The sequence below is a fragment of the Staurois parvus genome, unplaced genomic scaffold (genome assembly GCF_062004578.1).
Source record: "Staurois parvus isolate SC_StPar_1 unplaced genomic scaffold, SC_StPar_1.0 ptg000155l, whole genome shotgun sequence".
In the NCBI taxonomy this organism is placed as follows: Eukaryota; Metazoa; Chordata; class Amphibia; order Anura; family Ranidae; genus Staurois; species Staurois parvus.
In genome coordinates, this window is record NW_028317951.1 from 9,950,670 (window position 1) to 9,973,063 (window position 22,394).

At 38.3% G+C, this 22,394-nt stretch overlaps 1 protein-coding gene across 1 annotated transcript in view; it reads right to left on the reverse strand.

Annotated features, from left to right (window-relative positions):
• Nucleotides 1–3,404: 3,404 nt before the first annotated feature.
• The window catches only part of BCHE (butyrylcholinesterase), a 91,142-nt gene continuing 72,152 nt past the window's right edge, over nucleotides 3,405–22,394 (reverse strand). Inside the window, exons 3-4 of the mRNA XM_089675457.1 lie at nucleotides 7,883–8,049; nucleotides 3,405–4,607 (exon numbers count right to left, since the gene is read on the reverse strand). Of these exons, the coding sequence (XP_089531583.1) occupies nucleotides 4,483–4,607; nucleotides 7,883–8,049 (292 nt within the window). The 3' untranslated portion in view covers nucleotides 3,405–4,482. The remainder of the gene's footprint in view (nucleotides 4,608–7,882; nucleotides 8,050–22,394) is intronic.

The following is a 22,394-nucleotide window of genomic DNA, read 5'->3' on the forward strand; positions in this document are numbered from 1 at the left end:
AATGAGCCATCAGTTGTTCTTTTAATACAATCTGCAGGTCTAAAAAGACTTTACATATACTTTAAATTTACCAGAGTTACATAGTTAGTCTGGCTGACAAAAGACAAAAGTCCATCCAGTTCAACAATTAAAAAAAAAAAAAAAGTTATAATCCTATACCCACAGTTGATCCAGAGGAAGGCAAGAAAAACCCATCAAAGCATGATTCAATTTGCTTCTTCAGGGAAAAAAAATATTTCCTGATCCCCCGAGAGGCAATTGAATATTCCCTGGATCAACTTTACCTATAAATGTTAGTATCCAGTTCTGTGTATATAAGAAAGAATCCAGTTCAGTTACAGTGTTTTGTGTGCTTTATCGTCCTCTCTTAAAACATGAATATAGCTGTTTTAATAACAATGCATTTGGTAATAACAAGCAAAGAAAAAAATGATAATGCTTTGTTAATATGATTGATAAAATAAATATAGAAATGTGGATCCTTAGTTAAAATACAGTACCTCGGTCCTTCAAAAAAACTACTCTACCTTCAAAATACTATTGAATATTTACTAAAATATAACGTTGCCCTGTTATAATTAAAAATTATAGATTAGAAAACAGCCTGATAGCCTGTCCATATCCTGCAAGATCAATGGCTACTGCTGTTAGCTGTCTTATAAAGCATTTAGAAGGCAACTATTTAATATTTAATTTTTTTTATGTATATTCCACTTTAATTTTCAAATCTAAAAAGTATTGTAAAAGCTCTATCTCTTTCAGTCTCTCTGAGTATTTTGCTAGATATTATGAAAGAGTTCATAATGGCATACTTTAATAAACCAATCTAGGATGCAATAAAATGTACAGCCAAGTTTGAGTTCGATGTAAACCTTTTAATAATTAATAACTTTGGAGCAGAAGCAAACATAGGAAAATTGTAATTTTGTTGATGATATGAATCGGTTGTATTATCCCACCACTTTTTTAATATTCGGAATTAAAACTATAAGATTGAAATGTTTTCATCTGTTGCAAGATTTATTATCAGATTATAATTTTTTCTTCTATGAACTGTTTATTTTTATAACATCATTGTTTTATTAAAGTGAAAAGCATATCAAATATCTAAGTAAGACATAGTTGCAATGTATCACAATTTAAATATTCAGGAAACTCTAGATCACTCTGGAAAGTTTTAACATATATTGTTTCTGTAATTAGATCAGCTTTTGCATCCATTGTGTTTAATTTTACCATTTCTTATAGAGTGCTTGTGGAAGCATTACTGTTTGATTGTTTATAAAAATTTTATTTTTACATACCATTATTGATGCATGCTAATAAACAGCTAGTCTAAAACTAATTCAATTAGTGGAAAATTACCAAGATTTTCAGAACTATTCCATCCCTGTCCCCTTATTTTAATTAAATTTCGCTTTGGAGATTCCTTAAATCAGTGGAAAAGTGATGGAGAAGCTTTTAAAAAAAATTAAAATAACAAATATGTTATACTTATCTGCTCTGTGCAATAGTGTTGCACAGAGTTGCCCCAAACCTCCTTTTCTGGGATCCCCTGCTGGTGATATTGGCTCCTGGTTTTCTGTGTTTTCTCCCCATAGCAAGCTGCTTGCTATGAGGGCAAACATGCGGGTTCACCTCCAAGCTTGGCTGCTTGCATCAATAGACACACACTGTGCAGCTCAGCCTAGCCCCCCACCTCCCTCCTCATTGAATTTATCTGAAAGCAGCAGGAGCCAATGCTGAGGAGTCTCCTGTGAGAAAAAAGAGAGAGGAGAAACTCTGCTGTAGACAGGCACAGAACTGAATTGAGATTGGGTTAAGGTAAGTGTTTAGTGGGGCTGGCAAGGCACATACACATTAATGTTTTTTACCTTAAAGCAGAGACTGCATTTAGGTAAAAATACTTTTTTCCTTTAGTTCTACTTTAAAAACCCCAAAAGGATCATACATTTGCAGTTCACCAATCTTTAAATGTGGTGGCTGAATGGGTTTCCTTTCTCTGATCTGGCCAGTAACACACTTCCTGTCCTAAGGTGTCTCCACTCTGGAAAGGGAACAATGAAGATATCCTTGGACAGCAGAATTGTCAATCTGGAGAGGGAGGGCTGTGTTAGACAAACAGATTTAGATAGACTTGATTAAGGCAGACTACCTCCAGATGAACTGGAGCTTACACTTTATGAACAGTTACAGCAACAGTTTTTCTTCCTTTTGGTATAATGGTTTTAAATAAATGAAGCTGACCATTGTAAGCACCCCTGTCAGTGTTAAATGGTTTATCTCAAACCTCCTATTGCCACTTTTGTTGGAAAGCATGTTCTGTTAAATGAGGTTGAAAAATAACAGACCTAATGGCCCTATCAACATGTGAAAATAAAGGAAAAAAGCCAAAAAAAAGAAACAAATGCAGCCCCCAAGTCTAAACACTGTAAAGCTGCAATATATTATATTTTTGTTTTTGGGTTCAATACTGCTTTTACATTACACAAAAATTAATGTTGGTCAAACATGCTATACAAGTTTGGTGTGATTTTATTCTCTGCATTATAATATATTATTAGCACATTTTTCTTTCTGTGATGGACCATTGGCAAAGCTCAGAAACAGCTGGGGGGATGAGCCAAGCTTGACTTGTAAAACAAAAGATGACATTTGCATGTGACTTCAAGCGTCTCTAATCAAGAATGAAAATCAGCCTTTGCTTAATTTCTTACAATATAGTACCTTTACAATCAGGGGCAGACTGACAACTCATGGGGCCCCTGGGCAATAGGGGATCATGGGGCCCCTGTGTCCTTGCCCAAACTCAAAATGCGTATGAAAAAAAAGGTACCAGGGGCATCTCATGGGGCCCCCTACTGACCCCGGGCCCTCAGTCCACCCCTGTTCACAATATGCTCATGTTTCAAGTTCTTTACTGTTATAAAGCAATTACCTGTTGATCTTGCCAGTTTCTTGATGAATGTATGAGTTCCAGTGCTGAGCTGACAACACTATATCTGTTTTGTTATGAATCTAAATTGTGACAACATTTTTGCTTAGAGAACCAGATGTATCTAGGTATAAACTGGAGTGAACTCAAGAACCTCTCTGTGTGGCTGAAATTTTATCAAGGAATCAGAGTTTCATGGATTGCAAAACTATAATAAAAAACTGTCTTATCTAAATAATTCTATAGCTGTACTTTGGGCAGCCATAAAAACACTTTCTACAATGTATACCCAGCCAAATTTGTTTTTTGTAGTGTTTGATGGAGCCATGGTCATCCGTAAAATCTGACATTGCTTCTAATTCTTCCTCACTATCTGAGGATTCCCCCCACTTCTCACTTACTGTTGACAATAGTTTCAATAGAGAGCAAAAAAGGGGAAATTTCTAAAAGCAACACAAACACAAAAAAATGCTTTTGGCTGAAATTTAATTTTAATTCAGCTGCATATTACATTCAAGTAGCACTAGTATGCTGTACCGCAAATGGTTGTGATATCAGCCTTCCATTCCCTTCACAGCAGCTAGCGGAGGGGGTTCAGCCCCATAAGCCAATCAGACTCTGTTGCCTGCACTAATGTTGACAGGGAACAAGATGACAGGAGGAAAGTGTGGAGTAAGCAGTGGAGTTGATGACGTATCACTTTGTTGTCCAATCCATAGGCTGTGGGTGAGGAGGTCACACCACTGTACATGTTAATTCTATGAAAGAAAGTCTTGTCACCCTCCTATCTCTGTTGTATGCAGAAATATGTGAGTTACAAAAGTGACTTGAAAAAAATTACAAATCTTTTCACCAAAGACTCCTCCTATGTGTATTGCAACAATATATTTAGCTCTTTACCTGGAGTTCAGCTTTAAGAAATGCACTAGATAAGAACTAAAAATGTTTATTCACATACTATTCACAATATTTCCAAATTTAAAGATACCCTGTCACCAACATAAACACATTGCAGATAAACGCACAGGAAAATCAGGTATTTAAAATGCTTACCTAGGTTGTTTTTCCTTTCTATAACTTATTTTTTTGTCACTTGCAATGTGCCTTTAAACTTATTAGAACATCTGACTAGTCAATTTCCAAGCACAAACCCTTTCCTGCTTACACATCATAGCCCTCTCTTCTTCTGGGAGTATCTAACTACTGTCTGTGCTGGCCAGGGTCCTCAGCCAATCCCCCACCTCCCTGCATAGACTTTTATCTAGCTTTTATGTAGGGTGAGTGACAGCTCTGACTCTGCTGGGGCTGCTGACATCATATAAAAGATGGCAGTGCCCAGTACCAGGCCAAGGTCATTTGGATGTCTGCACAAGGAAGGCGTTTACAAGTACACAACATGCATAAAACATGTTAAATGCACCTGTAATCTTATAGTAATAGTATTGCTGAAATGAATGTTCTGGTTACAGGGTCTCTTTAAATGACCACCAGTATGTTTGTACCTACTAATCACAATATGGTAATTCTTTAAAGGGTAAAGCTATTAATTAGAGACCAGTGCAGCTTTCCTTCTTACTGCTGTAATCATTAAATTGATTTTTCCAGTCCATCATGTAATTGTTCCAGCGATGGAATTCAGCCTTCCACTGTCGTTCTACTTCATCAATATTTCCTGAAAAAAAAGATTACAACTAGTGTATTAATCTAAATTTAAATCTGTGTTTACATTAATTGAAAAAAAATGAGTGTTAGTGACTTTGAGATTGTTGTATTTCAACAATACAGACAGCCAAGAAAATGAAAAAAGTTTTTCTAAAAAAGACATGTTTTACCTTGCGTGATTTTAATTCTCTGTTGTATATTTTGTGCATAAAACCTTGGTATTGGGACTGTCCATTTGTATTTTTGTTTAGATATTATTATTTAGATGTCATTTTCCCTTTGCTCACATCTAATGTGGTTAACATATCTAAAAACTTAAAAGCTGTTTATTTAGCTTTTGGTGAATTGTAAGTGAACAAAAAATTTGGTATTATTATTATCAACACACCCCAGTATTTCAAATCAGAATCTATTTACTCCATTTTGCAAGTTTTCATTTACTTTAGATGTGTGGCCTTGATTTGGTCATGTGAAAAAGTAAGTACACACCATGGAGATTGTTGACGTTTTCATCATATTTGACTAGACAAATGCTAGATCCTTACTCAAACAATACCTACAGATAAAGGTAATATACTTGAATACTTTTTTTAATTGTTTTCCCTAGGTCATAAAATACAGTTATAGTAAATTGCTTGGTGCAATAGATTTTTTATTTTTTTTTCCTTTCTCTTTTTCCATAAAAGAAGAATTCTCCAGAATATCTTTTCTGCAATATTACCAGCACCACATTAATATGTTTTGGTTTTGCCCTAAATTAAAATAACTAGTAAGAATGCTTTGGGAATCATGCTTAGAAATAGCATAAACACAACAATGGCCATGTCTTTGGGCAGTTATCCCTAGCAACTCTCAGTGGGAATTTATTATAATAAAAGAGCCTTTGATAATAACACCTGTGACAATAGAAACATAAACATCATTAAACATATGTCTCCATACATAATTGATCTGGTTAATTACTTCATAGAAATTCAGTCCAATGTAACACTCCAATCCCACTCAGGAATTCACATCCTGAAAGGCAGTGAAGGACACAGTGTGATATATTATTGCCACCTGTTTACTTTCTTAGTGATAAGGTCACTGACACTGACCTCATCAATCTATGTGAAATGACTATCCTAGACAGAAATGATCCTGTCTCTAATAAAGCAAGATTACTGTGTTCCGTTCCACTTCTGATTAAAATAAACTGCCCTTGTAACAGGTTTTAATACAAAAATTAAGTAAATAAAAATAGCATACAAGTCATTATTCAAAATATACAAGCACAAATAATTGCAGTAAAAGCATACACAAAGCTCTCTTTTGTCCTCCATTTAAGAACACACCTCCAAAATAAAAAATAATAAAACAGTTTACAAAGCTTGACAGAAGAACAAAAGAGAATCTGAGAAGTCAGAGCTAGATCATCAAACTGGTGGACTTATAGAAGTGATGAAACCACTTCTGCAGTAAGCAACATGATATATGTAAGGCTAAGGGTAAGGAAGATCTGAATAGAATTCTCTTTTCCATATGTGATAATGTATAATCAATGCATTTTCTGCTGCTAGGCTTTGCCTAACACTCAGCTCTGGACACAAGACAAAAACACCCCTACCCCTACTCACTATTCCTCAATTTTTAAAGCTCTCCAATACCCTTTTTAAATTTCTGACTCTGCCATCATGTGTCACTCAGCAGTGCCTCTTTTATTATGGAATACCAGGAACACAGAGCTGCAGGCCTGGGCCTGGTATTGACCCTCATCATGACATCAAACTACCACCACTGTAGTCTTCAGCATCTATGAATGTGCCACCGATGAACAGCTAACGAGAAAGGTTCACATCACTAGTCAGTTTGCCTTATTCTTCAGCTGTTCCTTAAAAGTTATATCCAACCAAAACCTGCTTATCAGAATAGGGTATATGCTAGGCTTTTTACAGTTCCTATACCTTTTTGGACTTAAGCAGCTAAATCTTGTCTGGAAATATGAATTTTTAGGTTCCCCCTAGCTCTGTTTCATGAAGGCCATTACTGTTTAATTTGTCTTTAGGCACACTGAAAAAAATGTGATGGAGTTCATTATTATTATTATTATTATACAGTATTTATAAAGCGCCAATAGTTCGCTCAGCGCTGTACATTACAAAGGGGGACAGAACATGTGACAGAACAATACCAATACAATGCAAAACATGAGGGGATTGAGGGCCCTGCTCTTTCGAGCTTACAATCTAGGAGGGAGGGGATGGTGGCACAGGAGGAGATAGCTGTGGGGGATGGAGTGGTAGGAAGAGTGGAGGAGGTCGGCAAGTTAGCAGGGGGTGGGGCAGGCTTCCCTGAAGAGATGGGTTTTCAGGGTGCGCCTAAAGAAGAGGAGAGTAGGTGATAATCTGATGGGTTGGGGCAGGGCGTTCCAGAGGATGGGTGACACCCTGGAGAAGTCCTGGAGGCGGGCATGGGAGGAGGAGACCAGGGAACTAGAGAGAAGGAGGTCTTGTGAGGAGCGGAGTGTGCGTGCTGGGCGGTACTTGGATATTAGGTCAGTGATGTAGTTCGGGGCAGTATGGTGGACAGCTTTGTACGTCAGCATTAGGATTTTGAATTTGATCCGTTGCGCAATCGGAAGCCAGTGGAGGGATTGGCAGAGGGGGGTGGCGGAGACAGAGCGATTGGAAAGGTGAATGAGTCTGGCAGCCGTATTCAGGATCGACTGAAGCGGGGATAGCCAGCGGCGAGGCAGGCCAGTGAGGAGGGAGTTGCAGTAGTCGAGTCGTGATATGATGAGGGAGTGGATGAGCTGTTTAGTGGTTTCTGGGGTTAGGAACATGCGTATTTTGGCGATGTTGCGGAGGTGGAGTCTGCACGAGTTTGTTAAAGATTGGACTTGGGGTTGAAAGGATAGGTTGGAGTCCAGAATGACACCTAGTACTCTGGCCTGCAGGGCGGGTTTGATGGTAGTGTTGTTGGATGTGATGGAGAAGTCAATGGGGGGTGGTGTCCAGGCTGGGGGGAAGACAAACTCGGTTTTGGAGAGGTTCAATTTAAGGAAGTGGAGTGACATCCAGTCTGATATGTCGCTCAGTAGGTGTGTGATGTTGCTTTGCTCCCTACTTTCACTACAACACTGCATTCCTTATAAAACAAAACATTTGGATTTTTAAACAAGACAAGCCTTAGAGAAATGTATATTCTTTAAAAATTAATTTGTTGTGACAATATTCTCTTCCTTCAAGGTACGGTGGTTTTATAAACTCCACCTTATTTAGAATATTTCATTCGTTTGTTATTTACCTGTTATCTGCAGTATTTTGGGATAGAATTTGTTCCAGAATCTGCACTGCTTGGCACGCATTTTCCGATCTGTCTTTGAGTCTTCTGTGTCTAACATAAGGTAATGTTGTTCATCGAGTGTGAACGCTGGCCATCTGTTTTCCTGAGACTGTGCCCCATTTGGATTGCTAAATGAGAGATATTCAAACATAACGACTGTTATTACATACTCTGCTCATATTTTGCATTACACTGTTTATATCAGCATCCCTTTGGTTACTCATCCATATTCAAAACACACAAGCAATGTTTGTAATATCACTCAGAATTAAAAAGCTCAGACTATTGCGCTATTTTGTAGGCCTTATCAGTACAACGAGCAGACTCTGCTGTCTACTCTGCCTTATTTATCAAGCTCAGAAATGCAGATAGACAAAACTGCACTGGTTCAGTTAGAAAATGAAATCTCACATTTATGAAAAGAAAATATATACCAAATAAATTGTTTTGGTTTCTAACAAGAAAAAGATGGAAAAGCGACATTGAAAGTCAATTGCATACTAAATCAGCTAAGATCCCTAAAGCTCAAAATAAAAGCTTCTGTTCCTGACATTTTTTTTTTTAAACATTCTATGCAAAACATCAAAAGGGACAAGGTCTAAAATAAAATGGCAAATGCAGTGATAGGATATTGCTTCACACAAGATTCATATCAAATCAAAAAAATGCATATAGTAGAATGAAACATAAGGTTTGAAAAAGCTTTTACATTATTTCTCTTTTAAATATATATTGAACCTGCAGCACTTGCAAATTTTACTGTGTTTCTGGGGATATTCTGTCCCACTGAGGAGCATCTTTCATTTCATAAAAACTTGTGCACAGTGAAAGAAATCCTGAAAACCTGACCTGTAAGGAACTGCTAATCTAGATGTTGTATTGACCTGGTCCATTTTTTGGAATTAATTTTGTATTGTTTTGATATGTGCTTAATGAGGTCCATGTACCCTGGCATAAGGAAAACACAGGATGCTGGATATACACAATATACTTTTTTAACAATTGGCTTTTATTCAGACAAAAAGCAGAACATATGAACAGAAATGAACTGCAAGAAGGCATGACATAGTATCATATCATGTAGTACACAATTATACAAAATTAGTTTTGGAGCAAACACAGTAGTATAATCACAACATTATTCTGCAGGAAGCGTTCATATATTAAAACATTTACAATTTGCAGGTACAAATGTCAAGGTAGATATAAAGAAGTGTATGAGCAGAAGACAATTTCCCGGGGGCCCCATGAGTTGTCAGTCCGCCCCTGGGTATGAGCGGTCTTCCAGTGCCTGGGAATTAAGGACTTAGCCACATTCAAAAGGTGCCGCACCAAAGATTTCTTGTACGATTTCAGGGAACGCACAGAAATATGAAGGAAGGAGGCAACATTCAGGGGTTAATGGCAATGCAGTCCCCGTAATAGTAGATCAGCTCTCGAACATCATCCCAAAATGGCTTGAGCCATGGGCATTGCCACCAAATATGAAACAAGGGTCCCTCAGCTGACTCACAGTGCCAGCATAAGCCCGATGTCTGGGGGAACCACCTCTTTAACCTGTCTGGCATAGCGTACCACTGCTTTAACAATTTTTAGGAGATTTCTTGAGTCCTGGTGCTAATGGAGCATTGGTGAACAAAGATGCAAGCTTTTCTCCACTGGTCATCAGAGAACTCTGCCTGAAAGGCTGATTCCCAACCTGAAAATTGTCGGGGGTGGCAGAGGGATTGTTTTGAAGCCAAGAATAGGCAAAAGAGGTGGTTTTGTTAATGGGTTTCCCTTTCAGACATAGCGCTTCTAGGGTCATAAGAGGTCTGGAAAAGGCTGCCTTCCATCTGTGGTTTGTCAAGTAATTGTGTATTGGAAAAAAAGTCCAGTATGGAAGAGAAGCGTCACCTTTGGACCTAACTTCCCCTTGCTTAAAACAGTGAGTCGCCAACAAAGGCAGGCCCGACCCGTGCACCAGAATCAGAGGGAACCTGGAGAGGACGCAAAGCCCTCAACCTTCACAAGATCATGATATGCATCTAAAGTCGCACCAATTAGGGGAAGAGCCAGCAAATGTTTTGAGTGTGTAGACATTGACAGCCATGGTGAGAATCTTAAAGGGGCTAAAGAGTAGGAGCTTTCAGGGGGAAACCCAGTGTCTATGTGTGGATTGACAATTTCAGTCTATGATTCTGGTAATGTGAGTACAGTAATAGTACTTTTTAAAGTCTGGCAACCCCATACCCCCGGAACCTTTAGTGCGCGTGATTAGTTGAAATCTGGGGAAAACTGGGGCTGCTATTACTATGTTCCAGACTCCTCCCTGTCTGCTCATCCCTGATTGCCTTTAATACATTGTTCTGCATAATTTTTTCCCCTTCTTACCAAGGTTACTTGGTAACCTTACTGTCCACCTCTGTTCCCATTCTCCAACTAGTCCCTTAGCACTCCTTCATCACTAACACAATTCTTTTCTTTTGAGTCTCTTCTCCTTATATTCTCTCAGGTATAGTACTTCATGTCTTTCATTTCTGTGCCCACTCTACTTCCTCCCATATTTAAAAAAAATGTCTTTCTTCTGCAACCACTGCTTACTCTGCAGCCTCCAGTCTAGCTATTAGTGCTCCTACTTTCTTCCAGTCTACTATCATTGTTCTCCCCTTTGACCTTATGTATAAATGTTCTAGATCTTGTGTAGCAGTATCACATCTAAAAGCAAACATTTAGTATGCAACTATATGTATAAAAAAGGAGCACTAAACACAATGCCATACAAAATGACACATCTGTGACACTGAACTATGTAAATAGGTCAAAACATAAATAACAAACGTAAGTCATATATAAAGTCCATATCTCCAATATGAGTCAAGGTTCAACATGAAAAACAGTAGTTATTACTTTTCCGCACCATGCAGTCCACTTTAAATCATGCTGTGCCTCCACCACTTAATAGCAGAATGCGCACTCACCAGAAGATCTTGACCCCTGTACCAGAAGCTCAACATATGCTTATTTACAGGCTCAGATTGTACCAGTCACAGAGCTACCTAGGCCTCTCTGCACAAAAACAATTGGCAGAGATCAGGAAACAAAGCCACATGCACTAGAACCCACTCAGAGTGTGGTATATGTATTTAGTATAAAAAAAAGCACTACATGTAAAATAGCACTTACATTTAGCTGTGCCAAATACCAGCACCAATATAAACAGCTGTGTGTAGTGTTGATGGAAGCACTGCTGCTCCACTAAGCCTGAAGCCGGCATGCTCTCCAAAGACCAGAAGGATGTACCCAAGTGTGACGTCACTGACCCGCCTGAAATGAAGACTAATTCCTGCCATACAAGTGTCCTCAGTAAGCTCAAGAAGAACTGACTTATGTTTTTTGTAGAGACTGGGATCACACATTTTCATATTTGTATTGTTTCAAAGCCCATGTAGACATTATCATTAGAGATGAGCGAATCGAACTTGGCGAAGTGGAATTCGTTTCGAATATTAGGAAAAATTCGATTCGCACCGAATCCGAATTTTAGCAAACTTCGGATGCACGAATCAAATTTTCCCCGATCAGTGTCACTGCAGAGAGCTCCGCTATTTCTGACAGTTCTCTGACAGTTCCTTCACATTTACAGCGGTTGAAACATTGTATCTATTTGTTTCCATTTAGGATACAGATGTTTTTATTCGGAAACAAATAGATACAATGTTTCAACCGCTGTAAATGTGAAGGAACTGTCAGAGAGCTGTCAGAAATAGCGGAGCTCTCTGCAGATACACTTTTTGCTGTACTGGAATTCTTCTTCTTTTCATTCTTCTTCTTCTTTTCATTCTTCTTCTTCTTTTCATTCTTCTTCTTATCATTCTTCTTCTTCTTTTCATTCTTCTTTTCATTCTTCTTCTTCTTCTTTTCATTCTTCTTTTCAATCTTCTTCTTCTTCTTTTCATTCTTCTTTTCATTCTTCTTCTTCTTTTCATTCTTCTTCTTCTTTTCATTCTTCTTTTCATTCTTCTTTTCATTCTTCTTCTCATTCTTCTTCTTCTTCTTTTCATTCTTCTTTTCATTCTTCTTCTTCTTCTTTTCATTCTTCTTCTTCTTTTCATTCTTCTTCTTTTCATTCTTCTTTTCATTCTTCTTCTTTTCATTCTTCTCATTCTTCTTTTCATTCTTCTTTTCATTCTTCTTTTCATTCTTCTTTTCATTCTTCTTCTTCTTTTCATTCTTCTTCTTCTTTTCATTCTTCTTCTTCTTTTCATTCTTCTTCTTCTTCTTTTCATTCTTCTTTTCATTCTTCTTCTTCTTTTCATTCTTCTTCTTCTTCTTTTCATTCTTCTTCTTCTTCTTTTCATTCTTCTTTTCATTCTTCTTCTTCTTTTCATTCTTCTTCTTCTTCTTTTCATTCTTCTTTTCATTCTTCTTCTTCTTCTTTTCATTCTTCTTCTTCTTTTCATTCTTCTTCTTCTTTTCATTCTTCTTCTTCTTCTTCTTTTCATTCTTCTTCTTCTTCTTTTCATTCTTCTCATTCTTCTTTTCATTCTTCTTTTCATTCTTCTTCTTCTTCTTTTCATTCTTCTCATTCTTCTTTTCATTCTTCTTCTTTTCATTCTTCTTTTCATTCTTCTTCTTCTTCTTTTCATTCTTCTTCTTCTTCTTTTCATTCTTCTTCTTCTTTTCATTCTTCTTTTCATTCTTCTTCTTCTTCTTTTCATTCTTCTTCTTCTTCTTCTTTTCATTCTTCTTCTTTTCATTCTTCTTCTTCTTCTTTTCATTCTTCTTTTCATTCTTCTTCTTCTTTTCATTCTTCTTCTTCTTCTTCTTTTCATTCTTCTTTTCATTCTTCTTCTTTTCATTCTTCTTTTCATTCTTCTTCTTCTTCTTTTCATTCTTCTTTTCATTCTTCTTCTTCTTCTTTTCATTCTTCTTCTTCTTTTCATTCTTCTTCTTTTCATTCTTGTTTTCATTCTTCTTCTGCTTTTCATTCTTCCTCTTCTTCTTTTCATTCTTCTTTTCATTCTTCTTCTTCTTTTCATTCTTCTTTTCATTGTTCTTCTTCTTCGTCGTGCCCCGTGACTGCCCAAATGAGTGAAGTGTGCGGTGATTCTAAGATCGACGGCACTCATCTGCATGTCATACTGACTGACAGTATTATTTCTCTTCCCCAGCAGACTCCAAGGGCATTTAAATTAAAGGTACAGTGTTCTGCACTAATATAAAGGCTCTCTGAAGCCTAGAAACCCTTTTAATAAGTTAAATTTGCAGTGAATAAATTCGCATCGAATCGAATTTCTAACGCAAATTCGGCGAATCAGCCGAATCAAATTTTTGAATAATTCGCTCATCTCTAATTATCATGTTAGAGCGAGAATCAGCATTGAACCATTAAGCTGTACTTCAGTCATTAAAGTCCAATTTCAGCCAATATTTTTTTTTTTTGGATAGAGTATGACAGATTTGAAAAAACTGTCTGGTTCTTATTTCTTAAATAATATTTGAGAAGAGCTGGGATTTTAATACTTCAAGCAATCAAGCACAAAGAAGTTTTCAAACAAACACACTGCCTTTATTAAGACAGCTTTCAAACACACAGGTCTCACTTAATGGATACCTGGAAGGGACATGTGTAGATATGGGCACCAAACGCCCCCTTCATCAGAGCAAAAATCAGGTATAAAGAAGAATATCAACTTGTGTTCATGCAAATATGACTTATACAGGACACTGGGAGTGTGTCATGAAAGACAGGTATATATATATATATATATATATATATATATATATATAGATATAGATATATGTATATGTATATAAGTGGGGCAGCTTGAAGGATGAGTGCTCAGGGATTCTCGCCCATGCAGGATGAGTAGTTCCAGAATAGTCTGGTTGGAAAGAGAGGACCGATTGTCAGTACTCTGTGAATTGACAAGTACCTATTAGAAATCCGTAACTTTAGAGGTTCAAAGAGTTTTGGGATGGAAGAACCTTCAAACCTTGAGTACAAGGATTCTGGTCTTAAAGGGGTTAGGCTTCAGCAAAGGCAGCAAGAAGGGATCAGCATCTGTATTAATGAGGCAGAGTAGATTGTTTCACAGGTTGTGAGCAAGGTGAAACCTCTGGCAATTGAGATGCTCATTGCTGAATCCCTGCAGCTTGTCTGGTACCCTGATACTCAGAGGTACCCTAACCCAGTACTGGACCAAGAGTGACGGTGAGCCTGCAATGTGCTTCTTTCTTTTGTATCAGAACTGTGCACTGTTTTGCTTTATGTTTGGCTTAGGAAGCTCTTTCCATGTACTTGTTTTTGAAGATACCAATGAAAGGACTACTTTCTTTTACACACTCAATTGGCTGATGTTCCAGAACTACCTAATATTACAGACTATAAAATATTAAAATATGTATATTTTTTATAATAAACCATGGTAAGAAACAAGCAATGAGTTGACATATGAAACAAGAATATGTGTATAAAAACAAAAAAGGTGTTATTAAATGTGCATAAAATATACCATAAAATGGAACCACACAAGCAGTTTTATTATTTATTTTATGTATTTTTAACTGCATTTTTCTCATTTTATACACATCATCTTAATGTGCCAAATCGTTGATTGCATTTTACTATAGATTGTTAAAGAAAAGTTACATCTTTTATACAGTATGTGTTATATTCATACATGCATGGATGCAAGTTCCTATAATTATTGTTTATTATTATTTTTTATGTCTTCATATGTTTTTTTAGCTCTGATGAAGAGGGATTGCTTGAATTGTGAACAGTATTTAGTACTCTTCCACCATTTGGTTTGGTACCTACTTCTCTTTGTTTACACTTTGAGGTTTTTAATACTGTCTGTGTGCCCATTATAAATTTTACCTAACTTGCTGACTTTCTGACAAGAGAACAGAGGGACAGAAAGTGGTGGGAAATCTGTCCACTGTGGACACGGTTCCCAAGAAATAAATCTTGGTAGAGTGGAAAATAGTTAAAACCAGTGTTAAGTTTTTATTACTGGCTGTGTCTTCTTGTTCTGAGAACCCCCATACCCCTAATTTCTTGAACTGGTGTCACTGAGACACAAAGTGAAGATAAATTACCTAAATGGTGAAACAGAGAGCAATAAAACCTGACAAAGGTTCCAAACCCCATACTTATTCTAAAACAACATAGTCTAAAACAAAGAAAAGTTTTGGTTGGATTAGGGCAACTTTGATATGTTAAAGTTGTTGTTTATTATAACAGATGATGATACATATTTTCCTGAAAAAGAAACAAACAAAAACCCGATAATCTCACATTATAATTAAAAAAATTTACTTTTTTGTTATTTAGTAATTTCTGTAGTTCATGTAATAGCTGTGGGAATATGATAAATCACAGCATTTTGTATTAGGATAAGAAGAAATATTTGGTTGAGTTTGTTATTTCTTCTAGCAAATGGCATAGTAATTAATAATGGATGTTTTAGATATGTGTTAGGTAATTAACAGAAAGTGCCAGGAATAAAGTACAGTAATTTGTGAACTGTGATAGTTTATCATACCTCTGATTAATAATTAAAAGTACATTATGATTAATACTTCTTGCCTGCTCAGTAACAACTAGTACCTTGTGTATTATAGTGTGAAGTTCTTGATTCTCTTTCCAGGAGGGAGGTTGCATCTTCATATTGGGAATGTTCTTCCCTGTTAAATGTTTATTATATATTTTGCTTCCAAGGCAGAATTTGTGCTTATCTTTACTGTAAATGCAAGATGGCAGCATGATAAACAGTAGTCTTCATGGACTTCTTCCATAACTCACACACTGAAAGGTACTTTCCAAAATAAGGAATAGTCCAGCCAAAACAGATATTTCATTTCTTTGGGAAAGTATTAGAAAATAAATCAAAGGTAAATCACCTACAGGCTTCCTAGATTTCTCAGGAATACCACTGGTGAGATTTGGGTTTTCCAAGGCATGGGTTGTTCCTATTCTTCTTTTTAAATACGAGCACAATAGGAAAAGAGTAGCAGCATTTCACTGAAGGAGGAGTAAAGACTAGCACAAACCTGTACAATTCAATCTGAGCATTTGATTAAAAATTGCAAAATCAGATTTTGATGTGAAAATGTCAAAATGATCAGTAGATCCAGATACATGTTCAGCTAATGTTACATGCACAATATGGTACAGAAGTAACATATATTAGCAAACAATAAAATACAACTGGAGCACTGTGGAATGATAGGAGATTAATCACTAGTTCATGCTACTTGTGTAATTTACTCCATAGGGGCCATTTGTTCCCTCTGTTTAGCAATCTTTCGCTATTCCTAGTGTTTAACTATAGTTAGCAATTTTATTAACTGTAGTTTTAATGTTATGGACAGCCTTATTCACCAATAAGAAGACTCTGGAGTTGGAAGGAGACAGGGAAAAGAGCAGCTTTTACATAAAAGGCTCCATGCACACTGGATGTTTTGATAACACTGGTAACATTAGCTGTGTAAAGTCACGTTAAAAATGTAATTTTTTCAGCTTTTTTTTAGCATTTTTTTGCATTAGCATTTAGCGGCGTTATGCCGTGTTCAGCAGAGTTTTCCCGCGTTCGCTTTTTCAAGCATTTTTTCCACCCTAAAAAAAAATTTTCTTTGGTCAAAAAAGTACAAAAACACTGGTCTGTGGCAATTTTAAAGTGTTTTACCATGTTTTGCCACGTTTTTCAGCGTTAGAGCATTTTTACAGCTAAAAAAACCCTCTAGAACCAAAAAACATTGACTACAGTCTATGTGTGCATGGACACATAGGATAACATGCTGGGGAGTTTACTGGCTGTAGAAAAAATGTCAAAAGCCAAAAACAGCAGCTGTAAAAATGTCCAGTGTACATGATGACAAAAAATTAGGATCTGCATGTAATCACTGTTGCCACTGTACTGAGCAGGGGCGGACTGACCATTCGGGAACTCAGGCACTGCCCGAGGGCCCGGGGTCAGTAGGGGGCCCCATGAGATGCCTCTGGTACCTTTCATAGGATTTTTTGGGTGTGGTTTGAGTGTGGGTAAGGACACATGGGCCCCATGATCCCCTATTGCCCGGGGGCCCCATGAGTTGTCAGTCCGTCCTTGGTACTGAGCAAACATTTTAGGCAGGTGTGAAGAAATGCTGTAAATTAAAAATACTTTCAAAAATATATTTTTTAATTATTTGTTTGTATCAATGTACAAAATGCAAAGTGAGAGAACAGACGAAAAATTTTAATTTAATATTATTCAACCTAGCATCACTTCTTACACGTGCACACTTGTACAAAGTCAGGGATTTTGTAAGATTACACTCAGGTGCATGAATAACCAAATATACAAAGCAGGTGCTGATTATCAACAATTTCATATGGAGGTTGAAACACAGTCATTAACTGAAACAGAAGTAGCTGTGTAGCAGGCTTAAACTTGCTGAGGAGCAGCTAAACTCTGCTAATAAGTTGACATTGTGGAAGACAGTTTCATGTCACATACACCATGGCAATACTGAGCACAGCAATAAGACACTGCATCAGCAAGGTCTCTCCCAAGATTTCAAAGCAGACTGGGGTTTCAAGGAGTGCTGTTTAAGCTCTTTTGAAGACGCACAAAGAAATGGGCAATGTTGAGGACCGTAGACTCAGTGGTCTGCCAAGGAATCTTAATAAAGCAGATGGCAAGACACATCATGTTCACTTCCCTTTGACAGTGGATGATGTCCATCAGTGCCATCAGCACAGAACTGGCAGAAACCAATTGCACCTAGGTACATCCATCTACTTTCCAGAGAAGCCTGGCCAGAAGTGGTCTTCATGGAGGAATTGCAGCCAGAAGGCCATAACTCCAACTTGGAAACAATGTTAAGCAACTGAACTATGCATGAAAACATAGGTGGTGCAGCAAAAATGGCAGCAGGTGCTCTGGACTGATGAGTCAAAATTTGAAATATTTGGCTGTACCAGGAGTGAAGCATGGTGGAGGTTCTTTGCAAGTTTGGGGCTGTATTTCTGCAAATGAAGTTGGAGATTTCATCAGGATCAATGGTGTCCTCAATGCTGAGAAATACAGGCAAATACATTGTGCTATACCATTAGGGAAGCATGTGATTGACCCCAAATTTATTCTGCATCAGGACAACAACTCCAAACATACAGCCAATGTTATTAAGAACTATCTTAAGGGTAAAGAGAAAAAAAGGAGTCCTGGAAGTGATGGTTTGGTCCCTAAAGAGCCCTGATATTAACATTATCGGGTCTATCTCAGATTACATGACGAGACAGAAGGATTTGAGACAGCCTAGATCCATAGAAGATATGTGGTTAGTTCTATAAGATGTTTGGAGCAACTTACTTGCTGAGTTTTTTCAAAAACTGTGTGCAAGTGTATCTAGATGAATTAATCCTGTCACATGGGTGGTCACATGAAATTTTGATTTGCTTAGATATTTCTGCTGTTTATTTAATTTACATTTTGTTATTTGATAAAAAAAACTATTAACACTTCTATTCATGAAAGCATTCTTAATTTACAGCATTTTTTTCACACCTGCCTAAAACATTTGCACAGTAGTGTATATCTCTGACGTTTTTGGAAAATGTTGTTTTTCATTGAATGTAACCTCTGCTTGTGCATTTTTTTCCATCGTTCTCAGATGGAATAGCTCAGGTTTGTGACAGTTTAACTTTAAATAGTAACTATCCTTAACTATTTTCTTTGTAATGGTGCATGCAAGAGGGGCTTACAGCTTTTTGGTTAAGCAATAGCATTTAACCGAGGTTTTGTTATATGACTGAAGGAAATATTTATTCCTTTGAAGGAAAAGGCAATGGTTACTGGGTAAAAAGAGAGTTCTGCAAAGACAGTGAAAGGAAGTAGACCTAAGGCTGAGAAACTGAATACCATGCCATTTGAGAGGACATAAGTGTGCCCTTTGTTGGGGAGAGCATGGACTGGAGACTGTGGGGTTTATTTACTAAAGCTGGTTTACTTAGTCTTGTGCATGTCTGCATGGAAACCAATCAGCTTCTAGGTTTTATTGCTAAGCCTTAATTGAAAAGTTGAGGATAGAAGCTGATTGGCTAACCATACACAAGATTCTGAGTGAACCAGCTTTGTTCCCTTCCATTGTATGTCAAACTGAATGTGATTGTAAGAAGCTTTGCTGCATCAAAATACATGCACCAGCTAGTAAACCATGATGATCCCATGTTGGAATAATTGTACTTTAACTGCAACTTGGTTTTACTATATTCAGGTATGTGTATGACTTTGGGATCAAGTCACTCATAACACTCTTTTGAGTTGGAATTAAAGTTTAATAAAGTTACAAGCAAGAGCAGCGATGGCTAATTGTTTCCATCTGCACCTTGAAACAACGTACCGTATTTTCCGGCATATAAGACGAGTTTTTACCCCTTGAAAATCTTCTCAAAAGTCGGGGGGTCGTCTTATACGCCGGTATACGGCATGCTGACACTTGGTTTCAGGGCCTTTTTAAGGGGGTGGCGCAGTGCCGCCGCCGCCCCCCCTTCCAACGGAAGGGACACTAAGTACAGGGGTGGGCAGGGGCTGCTGTTTCTTACCTGGCTCCGGTCCCAGTCCCACAACGATCCAGTCCAGGAAGCGCGGCTGCTGCTTCACTCAGTTCGGCCACTGGATGTTCGCGCGGCTGCTCGGCTCCGCCTCCTCACCGGTGATTGGCCACCAAAACTGTAGGTCAGAAAAGGCACACAGGCGGCCAATCACCGGCGAGGAGGCGGAGCCGAGCGGACCCACGAAAATCGAGTGAAGGAGCGGCCGGTAAGTGTGCCGTGCAGAGGTGCTGCTGCAACCACATATGCTGGCTGCAGCAGCACCATACTGGAACAGGGGTCAGCAAGTGTAATTGGTGTCAGTGGGAGGAATAGTGCCCCATCATTGGTGTCACTGATACCAATGATGGGGCATTATTCCTCCCACTGACACCAATGATGGGGCACTATTCCACCCCCCACTGACACCAATGATGGAACACTATTCCTTCCCCCACTGACACCAATGATGGGATACTATTCCTCCCACTGACAGCAATGTTGGAACACTATTCCTGCCACTGACACCAATGACGGGGCACGATTCCTCCCACTGACACCAAAGATGGGGCACTATTCCCCCCACTGATACTAACGATGGGGCACTATTCCCCCCCACTGATACTAACGATGGGGCACTATTCCCCCCCACTGATACTAACGATGGGGCACTATTCCCCCCCACTGATACTAATGATGGGGCACTATTCCTCCCACTGATACCAATGATGGGGCACTATTCCTCCCACTGATACCAATGATGGGGCACTATTCCTGCCACTGATACCAATGATGGGGTGCTATTCCCCCCACTGATACTAATGATGGGGCACGATTCCTCCCACTGACACAAATGATGGGGCGCTATTCCTCCCACTGACACCAATGATGGGGCGCTATTCCTCCCAATGACATCAATGATGGGGCACGATTCGTCGCTCTGACACCATTGATGGGGCACTTTTCCTCCCACTAATACCAATGATGGGGCACTATTCCTCCCACTGATACCAATGATGGGGCACTATTCCTCCCACTGATACCAATGATGGGGCACTATTCCTCCCACTGATACCAATGATGGGGCACTATTCCTCCCACTGATACCAATGTCGGGACACTATTCCTCCCACTGACACCAATGACGGGGCACGATTCCTCCCACTGACACCAAAGATGGGGCACGATACCCCCCCCACTGATACTAATGATGGGGCACTATTCCCCCCACTGATACTAATGATGGGGCACTATTCCTGCCACTGATACCAATGATGGGGCACTATTCCTGCCACTGATACCAATGATGTGGCACGATTCCTCCCACTGACACCAATGATGTGGCACGATTCCTCCCACTGACACCAATGATGGGGCACTATTCCTCCCACTGACACCAATGATGGGGCACTATTCCTGCCACTGATACCAATGATAAGGCACTAATCCTCCCACTAATACCAATGATGGGCACTATTCCTCCCACTGACACCAATGATGAAGCACTATTCCTCCCACTAATACCAATGATGGAGCATTATTCCTGCCACTGATACCAATGATGGGGCACTATTCCTCCCACTAATACCAATGATGGGACACTATTCCTCCCACTGACACCAATGATGGGGCACTATTCCTCCCACTAATACCAATGATGGGACACTATTCCTCCCACTAATACCAATGATGGGACACTATTCCTCCCACTGACACCAATGATGGGGCACTATTCTTCCCACTGGTGTGCATTGGAAGAGGGGTAGTCTTATACGGCGAGTATAGCCCAAACACTATATTTTAACAGGAGACGTAGGGGGGTCGTCTTATATGCCCAGTCATCTTATACGCCGGAAAATACGGTATGTGGATAAAGTGCGCAGTTATGACGGAGTGGAATTTTGGCTAAGTCAGTCACCTGACATACAGGAGTGTATAACCAGAGGGGACATAAGAATACTCCTTTTGTGTTTTGTGGCGAGTCAAGTTAGTATGTGTATCAGTGACTTCCATTTTATTTAACACCATGCCTATTATGCTGAACTTTTTACTAGGAGATTTGCTCAGTGGCCCTTCAAGAATACTTTTTTGACAATTTCAGTTATACAGTTCTTCTTTTCTAGTCCTAAACTTGACATGGTTTATCAAAATAAGCATGGATTTAAACCCAAATACCAGTACTCCGTAAAACTTTAATTTGGATAATGCAAATATGTTAAACCTCAGAACCTTATACATGTTTAAAATTATCCACATAACTAAATTCTTTTTCTGGAAAAAAAACATAAGTATCATGGACATATTTAGAAATCTATGATTTTAAAATTATAACATTACGTCATAAGATATCTATAAAAGAGTTTATCCAGACACAAGAACCCATTGTAAGAAAGGAATGCTGAATGTTAACTCCGGCTGTTATGTGTAATCCTATTATATTCAGTGTATGGAAAGTTATCTTATTATAGAAATAGTGTATGTGTGATGCTATATCTCTAACCAATCAGTAGGGATGTACATGAATTAGTAGGTTTATATGAAGATATGGATATACAGTATGTATATCTATATATAGTGTATCGTTCTGTCCTAAATGTGCATAAAGAATAGTTTTAATCAGTATATATCTACAAATCTGTTTAGTTAAGATTTTACATATTTTACCCTCCAAGACATTTATACAGTTGTCACAAAGTTCAATTTGTTATAGTGGAATATTAATTTTCCCTATAATAAATGAGTTACTTCAATCTCAAAGAAACTCAAAATAATCAGGATTTATCTTAGAGTGGCACTCAGTGGCAAAATGGTGGTAATACTAAAACAAACAATGGGTGAAGTCTGAGACAAAGTCACCAATCAAAGGAAGGTAACGCCTATCGGGGAACCTCATTGGCCAGTATATTCAAA